Source organism: Culex pipiens, chromosome 2 (assembly GCF_016801865.2).
Source record: "Culex pipiens pallens isolate TS chromosome 2, TS_CPP_V2, whole genome shotgun sequence".
Taxonomy (NCBI): Eukaryota; Metazoa; Arthropoda; class Insecta; order Diptera; family Culicidae; genus Culex; species Culex pipiens.
The window spans coordinates 157,494,500-157,508,573 of NC_068938.1; the positions used below are offsets into that span (position 1 = coordinate 157,494,500).

At 40.6% G+C, this 14,074-nt stretch overlaps 2 protein-coding genes across 2 annotated transcripts in view; one reads left to right on the forward strand and one right to left on the reverse strand.

Annotated features, from left to right (window-relative positions):
- LOC120424759 (putative uncharacterized protein DDB_G0282133) overlaps positions 1-14,074 on the forward strand; it is a 509,335-nt gene that overhangs the window by 140,844 nt on the left and 354,417 nt on the right. The window lies entirely within an intron of this gene.
- LOC128092686 (uncharacterized) lies at positions 10,839-13,985 on the reverse strand. Its single transcript, XM_052707031.1, has one exon. The coding sequence runs from the start codon at positions 13,983-13,985 to the stop codon at positions 10,839-10,841; it is 3,147 nt and encodes a 1,048-aa protein (XP_052562991.1).

The following is a 14,074-nucleotide window of genomic DNA, read 5'->3' on the forward strand; positions in this document are numbered from 1 at the left end:
CGAATCTAGACCATTTACCCCAAGTGGAAAACGTACTGAAAGAAAGAGTGTTGAATAAACGCCCAAAAACGGTGATAATGTGTTGGAAAAGTGTAGCGAGTCACCTCCCCCTCCACCAAGCTTAAGCTGGGTAACCTGAGCTTTTGTCATTGTCTCTCGCTGCTTCAGGTGCCAAACTGAACGTTACAACTGATTGCCTTCCGGCCTTTTCGAGGGGGCGCCCCCTCAAAATTGAAATTGAACGTGATGGCCTCAAAATGTTTCTCGGTTTCTCATTTTTGGGGTGGTGATATTTTTTCCGGGGTCTGACCATCGTCGTCTGTGGGTTGGTCATTTTTTGGGAGAGGTATTGAGTAATTGACGGGCGACACCATGGGTGGTGATGAGAGGTGACTTCGTTGACCGTTTAGGAGAAATTTAACGGATCGCGAAACACAGGAGTTGACATGACATGTTGTCTTCAACTTATCATTTGCGTGTTGCACGTAATGTTACAGGTCAAATGTTGAAAAATTTGAAGCAAATTAAATGTTATGAAGCAATTCTTTTCATTTTTATTATTTTTCTCTAGCCTAATTCAGTATTGAACTTATTAGCATTAAAGTTGCAAAAAATGTACTACAACGTAAATTTACATGTTTTTCATGTAATGTTACATAAATTAATGTGTAAAAATTTAAATACATGCAATAAGATGAAAATTTCTCCAGTTCAGTATGATTGTTTTGAAATTTTACAACAGATTCCCATTCAAGTGTGACGGAATTTTCCAAGGATTTTAAATTTCTACACATTAATTAATGTAAAATTACATGAAAGTTGGTAAATTTTCATGAATAAAATTTTTATCTCTGTTCTTGATATTTGAGGAAAAAAGAGATTTTGGAAAATTACAACATTTTCTAAAACTATCTTGTGTAAAGATTGTCACTGATACCAAAACCCCTAACCATCAACCAAACTACAGTCTGCAATGGTCAAGTGCCTCCAAAAGCAATGCAGCGCAGGTGGGGGAAAACGTTTCCATTTATCATTCCGACGCATTATACTCAACTCAACGGCTCAAAATGCTTCCATAAACTACGGCCGAGCTGATTCTGCTTAACACACAACTAGCAAGCTAGCAAGAGGGCAGCCAGCGACGAGTTCAAACTTTCGCACTGAACTAGATTTTGGGGTCGTGGTTGGTGGTGGCGCCCATCGTGCACAGTCAAAATTTGGAAATTTTGAATGTTAAATTTGAAAAAAATGTCTCTTAAAATTATTGGTTTTTTTAAATTGTTTTACAATCTTAATCAAAGTTTTTATTTCCATTGTTTAGTTAAAAATATTTTAGATTTTTAAATAAATTTTAAAAATTATACTTTTTAAATTAAGTGGGTAATTCTCTACCAACTCACACGAAATCGGGAAAAGTTGCCCCGACCCCTCTTCGATTTGCGTGAAACTTTGTCCTAAGAGGTAACTTTTATCCCTGATCACGAATCCGAGGTCCGTTTTTTGATATCTCGTGACGGAGGGGCGGTACGACCCCTTCCATTTTTGAACATGCGAAAAAAGAGGTGTTTTTCAATAATTTGCAGCCTGAAACGGTGATGAGATAGAAATTTGGTGTCAAAGGAACTTTTATGTAAAATTAGACGCCCATTTTGATGGCGTACTCAGAATTCTGAAAAAACGTATTTTTCATCGAAAAAAACACTAAAAAAGTTTTAAAAATTCTCCCATTTTCCGTTACTCGACTGTAAATTTTTTTGGATCATGTCATTTTATGGGAAATTTAATGTACTTTTCGAATATACATTGACCCAGAAGGGTCATTTTTTCATTTAGAACAAAATTTTTCATTTTAAAATTTCGTGTTTTTTCTAACTTTGCAGGGTTATTTTTTAGAGTGTATTAATGTTGTACAAAGTTGTAGAGCAGACAATTACAAAAATTTTGATATATAGACATAAGGGGTTTGCTTATTAACATCACGAGTTATCGCGATTTTACGAAAAAAAGTTTTGAAAAAGTTACATTTTGCGTTTCTCTTTGTTTCGTCGTCCGTGTCTGTCGCGGGTGACCATGAACGGCCATGATCGATGGCGACCAACTTTTTCAAAACTTTTTTTCGTAAAATTCGTTTTTTCGGAATTCTGAGTACGCCATCAAATCGGGCGTCTTATTTTACATAAAAGTTCCTTTGACACCAAATTTCTATCTCATCACCGTTTCAGGCTGCAAATTATTGAAAAACACCTCTTTTTTCGCATGCTCAAAAATGGAAGGGGTCGTACCGCCCCTCCGTCACGAGATATCAAAAAACGGACCTCGGATTCGTGATCAGGGACAAAAGTTACCCCTTAGGACAAAGTTTCACGCAAATCGAAGAGGTGTCGGGGCAACTGCTGTGTGAGTTGGCGGAGAATTACCCAAGTATGATTACTGAAACATTCAATACTCTGTTACCAAGCCTAAATAAATGGAGAGGTTCATTCACTCTCTTTTTCTCTCAGTAATGATTTTGATTTTTTGGTGAAAAATCAAAAAATGCTCATTATTAAATTAATGAGTGACATATTTTTCATCATTTACAAATCCACGAAAAGTTACTATAAAATCTGCAAGCTAAATATTCATTTCATTGATTTCTCACAAAAGAGAGAAGAGAGCTTAATTCTCTCTCGATTTTTTTTCTCTCAGTAAGCGATCAGTTAAAACTATCTTGAGAAATATATTTTAACTTTTCACTGTGTCTCACGAGTTAGAGCAGTTTTATACGGTTTTACGATGACCGCAGCCAGTTTGGCAGTGTTTGTCGAGAGTGGACCGTTTTGTAGAGCTGTGTCTATTTTTTTCGTTTATTGCCCATCTATCAAAAACTGACCCCTAGCGTGGACCCTGAGTTATGTTCGAGTTTACAGCTCCAAATTATGGCTGGTGTAAGCAAAATTTGGCATGTACAAATTTCACGATGACAACTTGTTACTCAATCGAGCCATTGTTTTGTTTTGGGGTAGTCATAAAAGGGAAAATCACAGCCATTTAGGTGTGCTCAAATTAAAAGGAAAATCAGGTCAAGGTGGACTGTCCATTTTGCGACAAGGGAAAAATACTTAAATATTTGAATTATATCTCACCAATTTAGCAAATCAAATTTATGGAAATCGTTTGCACCGTTATAATTGAAGGATTTTTTTTTGTTGCAGAAAAATTATTAAAGGTTATCCAAAATCCATCAAAATTATGCAAAACAGAAAATAAATCACCCAAGTAGAAAGCCCCACACTCTGTGAACGCCAGATGTAACCAATTATCACCGAAAATTTTTAAAACCAGTTTCGTAAGCAAAAACAAAAAACCAACAAACAATCCAAACCCGCCAAGATAATAACCGCCACAATTGGCCACACCGGATAGTCAGTCGTTGTTGCCACGGCACTTCCGACTAAAAGGAAGCCAAAACATCACCAGAAAGTGTTGCAACTGCAGCTGCACGTCCAAGAAGATAATAACTTTGGAAATTATAAACACCTCTCCGGGGCTAGACCAGACCATAGTTGCCCAAGACAATTTTCGCCACCTATCGGCCCCTCCCCGCGCACCTTTTCACACGTGGTTCGATAGTAATTTTGCTACTTCTTTTTGGTGGTATTCAAATTCAAACACACACGCACCAATGTACTCACTCACTCTCACACACATAATCACGGAAGTCAGTTGGTTGCGCCAATTCTTCTCCGGCAAATAATTGGTCACACTGCCAAAAAGCTTAACAATTTTTGGTTAATCCACCTATCTGCATCATTCTCTTACCAAATTCGTTTTAAAATTAAAATTAAAAAAAATCATATTTTGACCATCAAGAAAAAAAATAAAATTTAGCAAATCCAAAAAAAACGATTTTTTTTTATCAAAATCCTCTGATTAACCCTTTTTCCCTCATAAGAAAAGCTTCTCAAATATCGAACCTCGTCCAACGTCGAGCAGACTCCCGCCTTGTTATTATTGGTCGTCGTAGCGATTCGATTGGCCATTTTTTTGGAGATGGGCTTTTGCTACTGCTACTTTGCTGCTACTTCTCTCTCTGGTGCACCACATTATCGTTGTAACGATGCGCGCAAAGAAAAGTGCATAAACACAATTCAATCAGTGAGCTTGCGGCTTGTGGAAGAGAAAAAGAAAAAGAAGAGCGAAGGAAAAGCCCCGACGAAATTGGTGAGCGATGAGATGAAAAGCTCTTCGCCTCTGCGCTGCTGTTGGGTGAAATGGAAGAAGCAGCTTGTGTAACAATGCGGATTTCGGGCATTGAGATAATGGGTTGTTGGTTTAGTTTCCGACAAGGTGGTTGGGATTTTTTTGCAGAGATATTTTGTTTGAAATAGGCGCTGAATATGATTAGTGTTTAGCAAAAATTTTAAACTTAATAAACAATTCTCATGTCAGAATAATAAAAAATAAACCAACATTGATGATGAAAATACAAAAAATCAAAGGGAAAAAAAACCGAAAATAAAAAAATAATATATCAAAGAATAGAGAAGGTAAAAACATACTAAAAGCAATCGCTAGCGTTAATATAAATGGTATAAATCTATTCTGATACTTTGGACCTATTCTGAGGAAGATTCAGATTCAGAGGATTAATTTTATGGATAAACTTGAACAATTTTCGAGTATTGTAGGATGGTAACATTCACTTTTCCCTTGAAAATAAGAAAAAAACCTCTCAGATTTTTTCATCCTTTGTGCTAGATCTCCCCATTCGAATGAAACCTGGTTTTAAAATAGTATCTCTTCTACCTTGGCTGATGGCTGTAACTTTTGACTAATAAGTTTAATTTTTTTCCAAAAAGAGAAATGATGATTTGTAAAGCTCTACACGTGCTCACAAATTCACTTTTCTCCATAACTTTAACCAAAAACCAAAGGTCAAAAACCGCTCATTTTTTGGAAAATCAGTTTTACACTCTATTTTACGTTCTGGATTACTGAGCATTGTCTGCTTTTAAGTTTTAATTTTTGGCACAATCATCGCAGAAGTAGTTTTTTAAAAGAACGTTACTATTCTTGAAACGCTCAAGGTTAGGTCCTATTCTGAAAGTTCTCAAATATTTGGAATTTTCAGCTAGAGATTGAAAAATTTTTGTAATTGAAAGACGCAACTTTTGGTACCCAGACATCTATAGGTCATCGCTGAAATTTTTAAGTTATCGCAGTTTTAGTGAAAAAAGTTGATTTTTTGCCAATTTCGTCATTTTCCGGTTTTTGCGCGCGGCGCGTCAAAAAACACGGATTTTATTTTCAAAAAATCATATCTCGGAATCCTGTTAATGAACTCCTCCCATTTTTTGGTATGTTATGTAAAAATGTCCGGGGAATCCGATAAAAATATTTCCAGACATAGACTCTTTGGTCCAGACACCGTCAAAACGGCATTTTAAAGTTTCATACGCCTTTTTCATATGTTAGGCTAGATTTTTGAAACTTCTTATTATTTTTCTTTGAAAGGCCAACTTATCACCTTTCATTTGCGTATAAGACAATTGAAATCGGTTGAAACGGCGAGGAGTTATGATTTTTTTAAAAAAGTGGTTTTTGCGAAAATCGACGAAAATGGCAATTTTTCCGACCACCCTAGCACGCCGTAGGTCACCCTAATAAAAACTATCAATAATCATCATCAAAAGAAAATCTTTGGACGTTCATCCAGGGAAAAAATCCGAAGGGAGCATGGCTCTTCTCTCTCGCGCACGAAGATCCGTAAAAGGAATCTAAAAAAATCATCATCTTGATTATTCGGCGGAATATCTTTTTCACTACTACACTTGCAAGTGTAACGTAACACTTCGAAAAACGACCTGTCACATTTTGTAGATGGGCAATGTGTGTAAACAAAGTGAAATAAATACTTTGAAGTGGTGCTGACAAGGAAATTGACAAAAAAAATCATCAGCAGATTGATTTTGTTGGAGAATTTCGGGAGCGATTTTCTTTTGCGTGATTTGCCTCCTCACTCTTTAGCAAGTGAAGAAAGTTCGCAAGCGAAAATGATTTTTTTTGCGATTATTCCATCCCTGCTTTTAACATTTGAATGAAAAAAGTGTTTTAGAATGTATTTCACACTACTTCAGCTTTTTTTTACAATCATTAGCTTTAATCAATGTAAGATTTAACGATAACTAAAATTTCACCGACCTTTTTTTTTGCTGAACTGTATATTGAAAATTTTCAAAAATTCAAATGATTTTGAAAAAACCTAAAATATTTTTTGCCTCCTGATTTTTCGAGCAAATTTTGACAAAAACTATTTAAAATATTTGTACCCGCCCAAAAGGTTCAAATATTGGTATTGTGTGAAAAATTTTGACGAATTCAAGTAAAAATTAAAAATTATTATTACTCAATGTTATGATATATAACTAAAACAACTGTTCCAATCCGTCTCATGTGTCCTGAGTGTTTTTTCTATGTTTTCTGAAAGTGATAAATTCATAAAGTTATGTAAGATTATGCGCAATTTCAATAAATCCTTCAGGCTTCGCATTCCAAAACATATAAGCTCATCGTCACAACATTTTGCTCGGCATTCTGTGCAAAAATCTAAACTGCCCATTATTGAAAATTCGGCTATTATGTTAAATCAAGTATTTAGAGAAAAACGCGTTTTAGTGTTTGTCACCAATTCTCCGTCAAGGCAATTTTCCACATTTGCCGTTTGGTTTTTCGCATCGGCAACCAAGTCTAAACACTATTTCAGTGAAATTCAAGTTTCAGAAGATGTGTCGGAACATCCTCTACCATCTGGTGCTAATATCTCGTTTTTAACAAAAGTGGATATTAGCCGTTTTTTTTCCAATGGTGGTCAGTAAAGCTCACTATAATACTAAATCACGCTAGCTCCTTTTACCAACATGTTGCAACAGTGACAGAGAGCGCTTTCTGACCATGATGGATTAGTTCATGCATTTCAAAGCAAACAAAGGCAAAATAATCCTGAGAAAATAATAATTTATAAAAAAAAATCTTAGCAGCTTTTCTATTCCAAACATTATAAAGTACATTACTAAGATGTTATGATTAATTATTCGACCAGTTCGAGTAGGTGACAAGAAAATGTAAATAAGGTTGAATTTAAAAGCCATTCCCTTCAGCATTTTTTTTAACTTTTCGTAATGCTTCAGTTAACAGTAATAATAGCTCGAAATGTATTCTAACTAAACAAACATCTGAAAAGATCTCGAAATCTCTGTTATGTACTTGAAATGAACTTGAACTGTATCTTGAGTATTCACCAATAAAGCCATATTGAAGTTGACATTGAAAAACCATTCCTTAAAATATTTTCTATAAATATTTCAGTGAATGCATAAATTAAAAGTCCTTTGATGATCATTTATCTGACATTGCAATGCAATAAACGAGAAACCTTTTTTAAATCATTGTTCTCTATTTTAATGATTTAATAAAAGATTATCAAAAGTTTAAGTTCACGAAAACAAGCAACCAAAAATCACGCGTACTCTCATGCGTAAGTTTTGGCAACCCCCCACATATCTTCGCGAAAGCTCATTTGGATTGTTTTTCACTCGTTTCAACTGCTCTGATCTGATCTTAATTTTGTTGTATGACTTGCCCCTGACTGACGCCGTCTGACGGGGCTGTCCAACGCCCGGCTCATCAGCCGTGGGCTTGTTCACGGCTTGGTGACCGTAAAATTTTGGAGGCTTTTTCACACAAACACGCCCGAACTGAAAATGCAGGAGAAAATTGGTTTTGCAAAAGTGCTTTTCAAGCTCCGACCGTGAATCGCACACAAACACAAACTCGTGCCCGAATTAACTAGGTGCTTTTATAGGCGATTTATTTTTCCATTAATCTGAAGCCGGTCAATCTGACTACTGTGCCGCCGGGCTGGAAAAGCTTAATGAAGTTGGATAACATCAGTGGGTTTAAGCAAGAGCGCTAATTGATGACGATGACGTTTAGACAAACTGTGCGCCATCGCCGTTTTGGTTGCTTTTTATGCAAAGCTAAAGTGGCTACTCGAATTGAACGGTTGAGTGGCGTTTTATTGCATCTTTTTGTTCACTTTGCTAAAGTGAGCATTGTTTGTCAACGGTTTTAATGCTTCACTGGGTGTTTTGACATTTATATTGAAACCAATTTATGATTAAAGCATCTACTTATTTGTTGCTTTAAATACCATGTAAAATCTTAAAAAAGTATTTGTTTTGTATTTGTCACTTATTGCTTAATTTAACATAAATTTTAATGACCGGATAAAAACGAATTTTCAGCATTTAACTTTCTAAAAACTAACTTTTTATTTAACTTTCTGAAGAACTAAAGAACTAAAGAACTAAAAAACTAAAGAACTAACGAACTAAAGAACTAAAGAACTAAAGAACTAAAGAACTAAAGAACTAAAGAACTAAAGAACTAAAGAACTAAAGAACTAAAGAACTAAAGAACTAAAGAACTAAAGAACTAAAGAACTAAAGAACTAAAGAACTAAAGAACTAAAGAACTAAAGAACTAAAGAACTAAAGAACTAAAGAACTAAAGAACTAAAGAACTAAAGAACTAAAGAACTAAAGAACTAAAGAACTAAAGAACTAAAGAACTAAAGAACTAAAGAACTAAAGAACTAAAGAACTAAAGAACTAAAGAACTAAAGAACTAAAGAACTAAAGAACTAAAGAACTAAAGAACTAAAGAACTAAAGAACTAAAGAACTAAAGAACTAAAGAACTAAAGAACTAAAGAACTAAAGAACTAAAGAACTAAAGAACTAAAGAACTAAAGAACTAAAGAACTAAAGAACTAAAGAACTAAAGAACTAAAGAACTAAAGAACTAAAGAACTAAAGAACTAAAGAACTAAAGAACTAAAGAACTAAAGAACTAAAGAACTAAAGAACTAAAGAACTAAAGAACTAAAGAACTAAAGAACTAAAGAACTAAAGAACTAAAGAACTAAAGAACTAAAGAACTAAAGAACTAAAAAACTAAAGAACTAAAGAACTAAAGAACTAAAGAACTAAAGAACTAAAGAACTAAAGAACTAAAGAACTAAAGAACTAAAGAACTAAAGAACTAAAGTACTAAAGAACTAAAGAACTAAAGAACTAAAGAACTAAAGAACTAAAGAACTAAAGAACTAAAGAACTAAAGAACTAAAGAACTAAAGAACTAAAGAACTAAAGAACTAAAGAACTAAAGAACTAAAGAACTAAAGAACTAAAGAACTAAAGAACTAAAGAACTAAAGAACTAAAGAACTAAAGAACTAAAGAACTAAAGAACTAAAGAACTAAAGAACTAAAGAACTAAAGAACTAAAGAACTAAAGAACTAAAGAACTAAAGAACTAAAGAACTAAAGAACTAAAGAACTAAAGAACTAAAGAACTAAAGAACTAAAGAACTAAAGAACTAAAGAACTAAAGAACTAAAGAACTAAAGAACTAAAGAACTAAAGAACTAAAGAACTAAAGAACTAAAGAACTAAAGAACTAAAGAACTAAAGAACTAAAGAACTAAAGAACTTAAGAACTAATCTAATCTAATCTAATCGAACACAAGCGCAGCCAGTCCGAAGAAAGCATCCGGGAAGAACTTATGGTTAGATTACGCCTCAAGTTCTTTCTTGTCATTATTAATGATTGCAGTACTTTCGAGAACCCCCGAAATGTATTACACTCACTGTTCAGCACAGAGCGAACGGTGCCGGGATCGAAGGGCTTTCCTTGCTACACCTTGTGTAGCACCGGTTAAGCACACGCACACACACACGGTCTATCCACGGTGACCGAGGGCTTGGGTCGCCACAAGCCCTTCTTCGTCCGCAGACCACAAATCTTCAGCGCTGGCCGCTCTTGCCACCTTTCGCCAGGTCGGTCAAGATGCGCCACAATCCCCAAGAGCAAAGCGATTCGCTTCCAAATCGGCTAAGTCCCGATTTATAGGGCACTTAGCGAAATCACGCGCGATCGAACCGTTCGGACACAGCAAAGAAAAACTTCTAAGTATTGCGGGTCAACAAACTTTATTCCGAGAGAAAACGCGGCGTGTAGGGGCACAAACTAGTGTGTACGCGGTGATCGTTTATTCCGTACTGATACTCTAAGTACAATTCTTCTCCCTATAGAGCTTCGAGCTGTACAGCGATCTGCTGTACGATGTGTGTATTGCATGTGTGTGATCGGCTTTAGATCACTTTCAGATCGTGTTGGCACAAATTTACATTTATGTTTAGGTTATTAGGTAGATATTTACAAATTCTAAATTAACTAATTTTAAGTAACCCAATGTTCCCCTTAACCGTACTATTTACAATTCTTAAGTTACATCTTCAACATTCCGGCCACCTTGAAATGTGGCAGCATTTCAACTAAAACTACTTAATTTCTAATCACACTTCCCTACTCTAGCATTTTCCCTAATTCAAAATTGCACTGTTTCGTTGGTGCAGCAAACAGGTGTGGGATGCTCCGATGCAGGTGAAGTGCAGCAAGGCTCGTTCAGCCTCAGCGTTTGTCCTCGCCACCGAGAAAGACAGAAAGACCAGGTAGATCAAACTTGCGAGTGTGGGTTATTGGAACCGCAATTACCTGTACACTGCGCAGGTGCGCATCGAGCAAGTTCTCCCAAGCGGGTTGCTCTACCTGGATTTGGTGCGAGTTGTCTCGCTCTGCCTCGACTGCTCATCCTCGCCAAACCGGAAAAAGAAAGACCAGGTAGATCGAACGGGTTGATGTGGGGTATTGGAAACATAATTACCTGGACTATGCGCAGGTGCGCATCGAGCAAGATCTCCCACAATGGGTTGCTCTACCTGGACTTTGATGATGATCATTGGCTTGGTGTTGGCAGGAGAGCGATGCGGGCGACAGCACGTACGACTTCCTTGGCCGCTGCTGTCTTCAGGGTCACGACCCGAACGATGCCGTCTTTTCCCGGGTGCAGCTTCACGATTTTTCCGAGGGGCCAGCTTGCAGGCGGAACGTTGTCTTCCTTGATGATGACGACTCTGTCGACCTCGACGGCGACAGGTGGGTTGCAACCTTTCGTCGCACGTGACTGAAGCTGCTGCAGATACTCGGGGTACCAGCGTGCCCAGATTTGCTGGACTCGTTTCTGCGTCAGCTCCCAGTTGTTCAGGCGGTTGTCTGGAATCTCCTTCAGGTCCATTTCCGGAACGGCTTGGAGGTTGCTCCCGACGAGAAAATGTCCCGGGGTCAGGACTTCAGCGTCTGCCGGGTCGTCCGGCATGGGCGTGAGTGGGCGAGAGTTGAGGCACATCTCTATCTGCGCCAGCAGTGTGAGCATGTCCTCGTAGTTGGCACTAGTGGTGCCCATAGTCTTGAGTAGGTGTGTTTTGGCGGATTTGACCGCCGCCTCCCACAGTCCGCCGAAGTGCGGCGCGCGTGGTGGGATGAATTTCCAGCGAATCCCGTTCTCTGCGCACCAGGTGAAAATCTCATTCCGATCGACTTGTTCGACCTTCAGCATCTGGTACACACGGTGTAGTGCATTCGCAGCACCCTTGAAGGCGGTCGCGTTGTCAGAGTTCAACTCGACAACCTGTCCTCTGCGGGCGACCAGTCGACGTAGAGCAGCGATGAATGCTGGCGTGGACAAATCGCTCACCAGCTCGATGTGGACCGCCTTGGTCGAAAAGCAGACGAAAATGGCCACGTAGACTTTGGTGGGGGCGCGGTTTCGTACAGGTGACTTGATATAAAACGGCCCGCAGTAGTCAACGCCGCAGACAGAGAACGGACGAGTTGGTGCGACCCTCGATGCTGGCAAATCTGCTATGCTCTGGATTACCAGCGTGGGTTTACTGCGGAAACAGGTGTGGCAGCGATGGTAGACAGATTTCACCAGGTTTCGTCCGCCCAAGATCCAGTACTTCTGGCGGAGAGTGGCCAGCATGAGGGCGGGACCTGCGTGCAGTAGTTTCTCGTGGAAGTAACTAGCCAACAGAGCCGTTAGCGGGTGTCGCGCAGAGAGAACAACCGGGTGTCGCGCAGAGAGAACAACCGGGTGTTTGCTTTCGTGAGTCAGTTTGGCGTTCCGAAGCCGGCCACCGACTCGCAGGATACGGTTTTCGTCAACAAACGGGTTCAACCACTTGAGTGGCGACGACTTGGACACCCGTTCACCTCCAGAGAGGTCAGAAATCTCCTCAGCGTAGTGTTCTTGCTGCGCTAGGCGCACCAGCGAGAATTCAGCGTGTTGGAGTTCGTGCGTAGAGAGCGGCGTAACCGATAGAGGGGTTGTTACTTTTCCAACAGTAAGCGGGGCGTACTGTTCAGGTGCATCGCGCCGTTGCACCGAGCGTTCACGAAGCTTGGAAAGAAAGCGCTGGCAGAATGCGATGTCGCGACGGAGCTTAGGAAAGCTCGAGGTCAAGCTGAAAACACGGTTGCTGAAATCAGCCTCGACGGTGGTCATCGCAACGATCGGCACCTTGCGTTCTTCCTTGGTTACAGCTGAGGCGTCTGCGGCTGTCAACACAGTTTTTGGCCAGTAGTCCGGGTTTTGCTTCAGCCAAAGGGGCCCAAACCACCAACACAGACAATCGAGCAGTTCCAGCGGGCTCAGTCCTCGAGAGATGTAGTCGGCGGGATTGTCGACGCCGGGTACGTGTCCCCAGACATGGCGGCTGGTGCACAGCTGGATATGGGACACCCTATTTGCGACGTACGTCTTCCAACGGCTGGGCAGAGAGTTCAACCAATGAAGAACCGTAAGCGAATCTGTCCAGAAGAAGACTGGAACGGCATCAGACAGGTTCAGGGCTTTCTTGACTTTCTTGTACAGCTGCGTAGAGAGCCGGCCACCATTTAGCTCCAATTTGTTGATCGAGTCATGGGACGACAGCGACGCGACCTTGGACTTCGAGGACAGCAGACGAGTGGTGACTCCGTTGGCGGCCGCAGCTCGGACGTAGCAGCAGGCGCCGTAAGCCTTTTCCGACGCGTCGGAGAAAAAATGCAACTGGATAGTGGCGCCAGGCGTAGAGACGAACCGCGGAACCTTGACCTGGCTGAGCATGTGCAGCAGCATATGGAACTCCTTCCATTCCAGCTGGATCTTGAGTGGGAGCGGGGTGTCCCACGCGCAGGCTTCTCCTTTGTGTTTGAGCGCCCACAAGCGCTGCATAAACAGCTTCGCCTTCAATGTTGTTGGACCAACCAGTCCAAACGGGTCCCAAATCTGTGCGATGTAAGACATCACTTTGCGCTTTGAGAGCACCGACGCAGGGGGTGGTAGTTGGACCCGGAAACAGAGGGTGTCTGTCTGTGGGTCCCAAACGATGCCGAGTGTGGTTACAGTTTGACCATCTTGCAGGTCGTAAACCGGCAGAAGTGCAAGATCCTCGGGTGGAATGTCTCGTAGCACTTCAGGGGCGTTAGACGCCCACTTCTTGAGCGGGAAACCAGCAGCAGCAAGCATCGTAGATATCTCGCGGCGCTGTTTGATCGCCGTTTCCACGTCCGGCGCACCAGAAATCAAGTCGTCGACGTAGAAATCTCGTGCAACAGCTTCAGCAGCGTCCGGGTGGAGTTCTTTGTTGTCTTGCGCGATCTGAGCAAGCGTTCTGGTTGCCAGAAACGGAGCGCTCGCCGTGCCGTAGGTGACCGTCCGCAATTCGTAGGTCGAGATGGGATCCGTCGGGTTGAATCGCCAAACAATCCGCTGCAGAGGCCGATCGTCAGGATGCACGAGCACTTGACGGTACATCTTTTCGACGTCCGCCACCAGTGCGACCGCTTGAAACCGGAACTTCAGCAGCGTCGACAGCAGGTCCGGTTGAACGACCGGTCCAACGAGCATCTTTTCATTCACCGAGTAGCCGGACGACGTCTTGCACGACGCGTCGAAGACGACCCTGACCTTCGTCGTTGTGCTTGATTGTTTGAAGACAGGGTGGTGCGGCAAGTAGCAGTGTGGCCTCCGGTAGTCCACAGGTCCGTCCACCAACTCCATGTGGCCCAGCGAAATATACTTGTGCATAAACTTGTGGTAGGCCTCCTTCGTCGCAGGATCTCGATCCAATCGACGTTCCAGGCCGAAAA

Bases quoted from the DNA above. Each gene is read 5' to 3' on its own strand.
- LOC128092686 (XM_052707031.1), bottom strand. From the start codon at position 13,985: ATGGAGTTGGTGGACGGACCTGTGGACTACCGGAGGCCACACTGCTAC.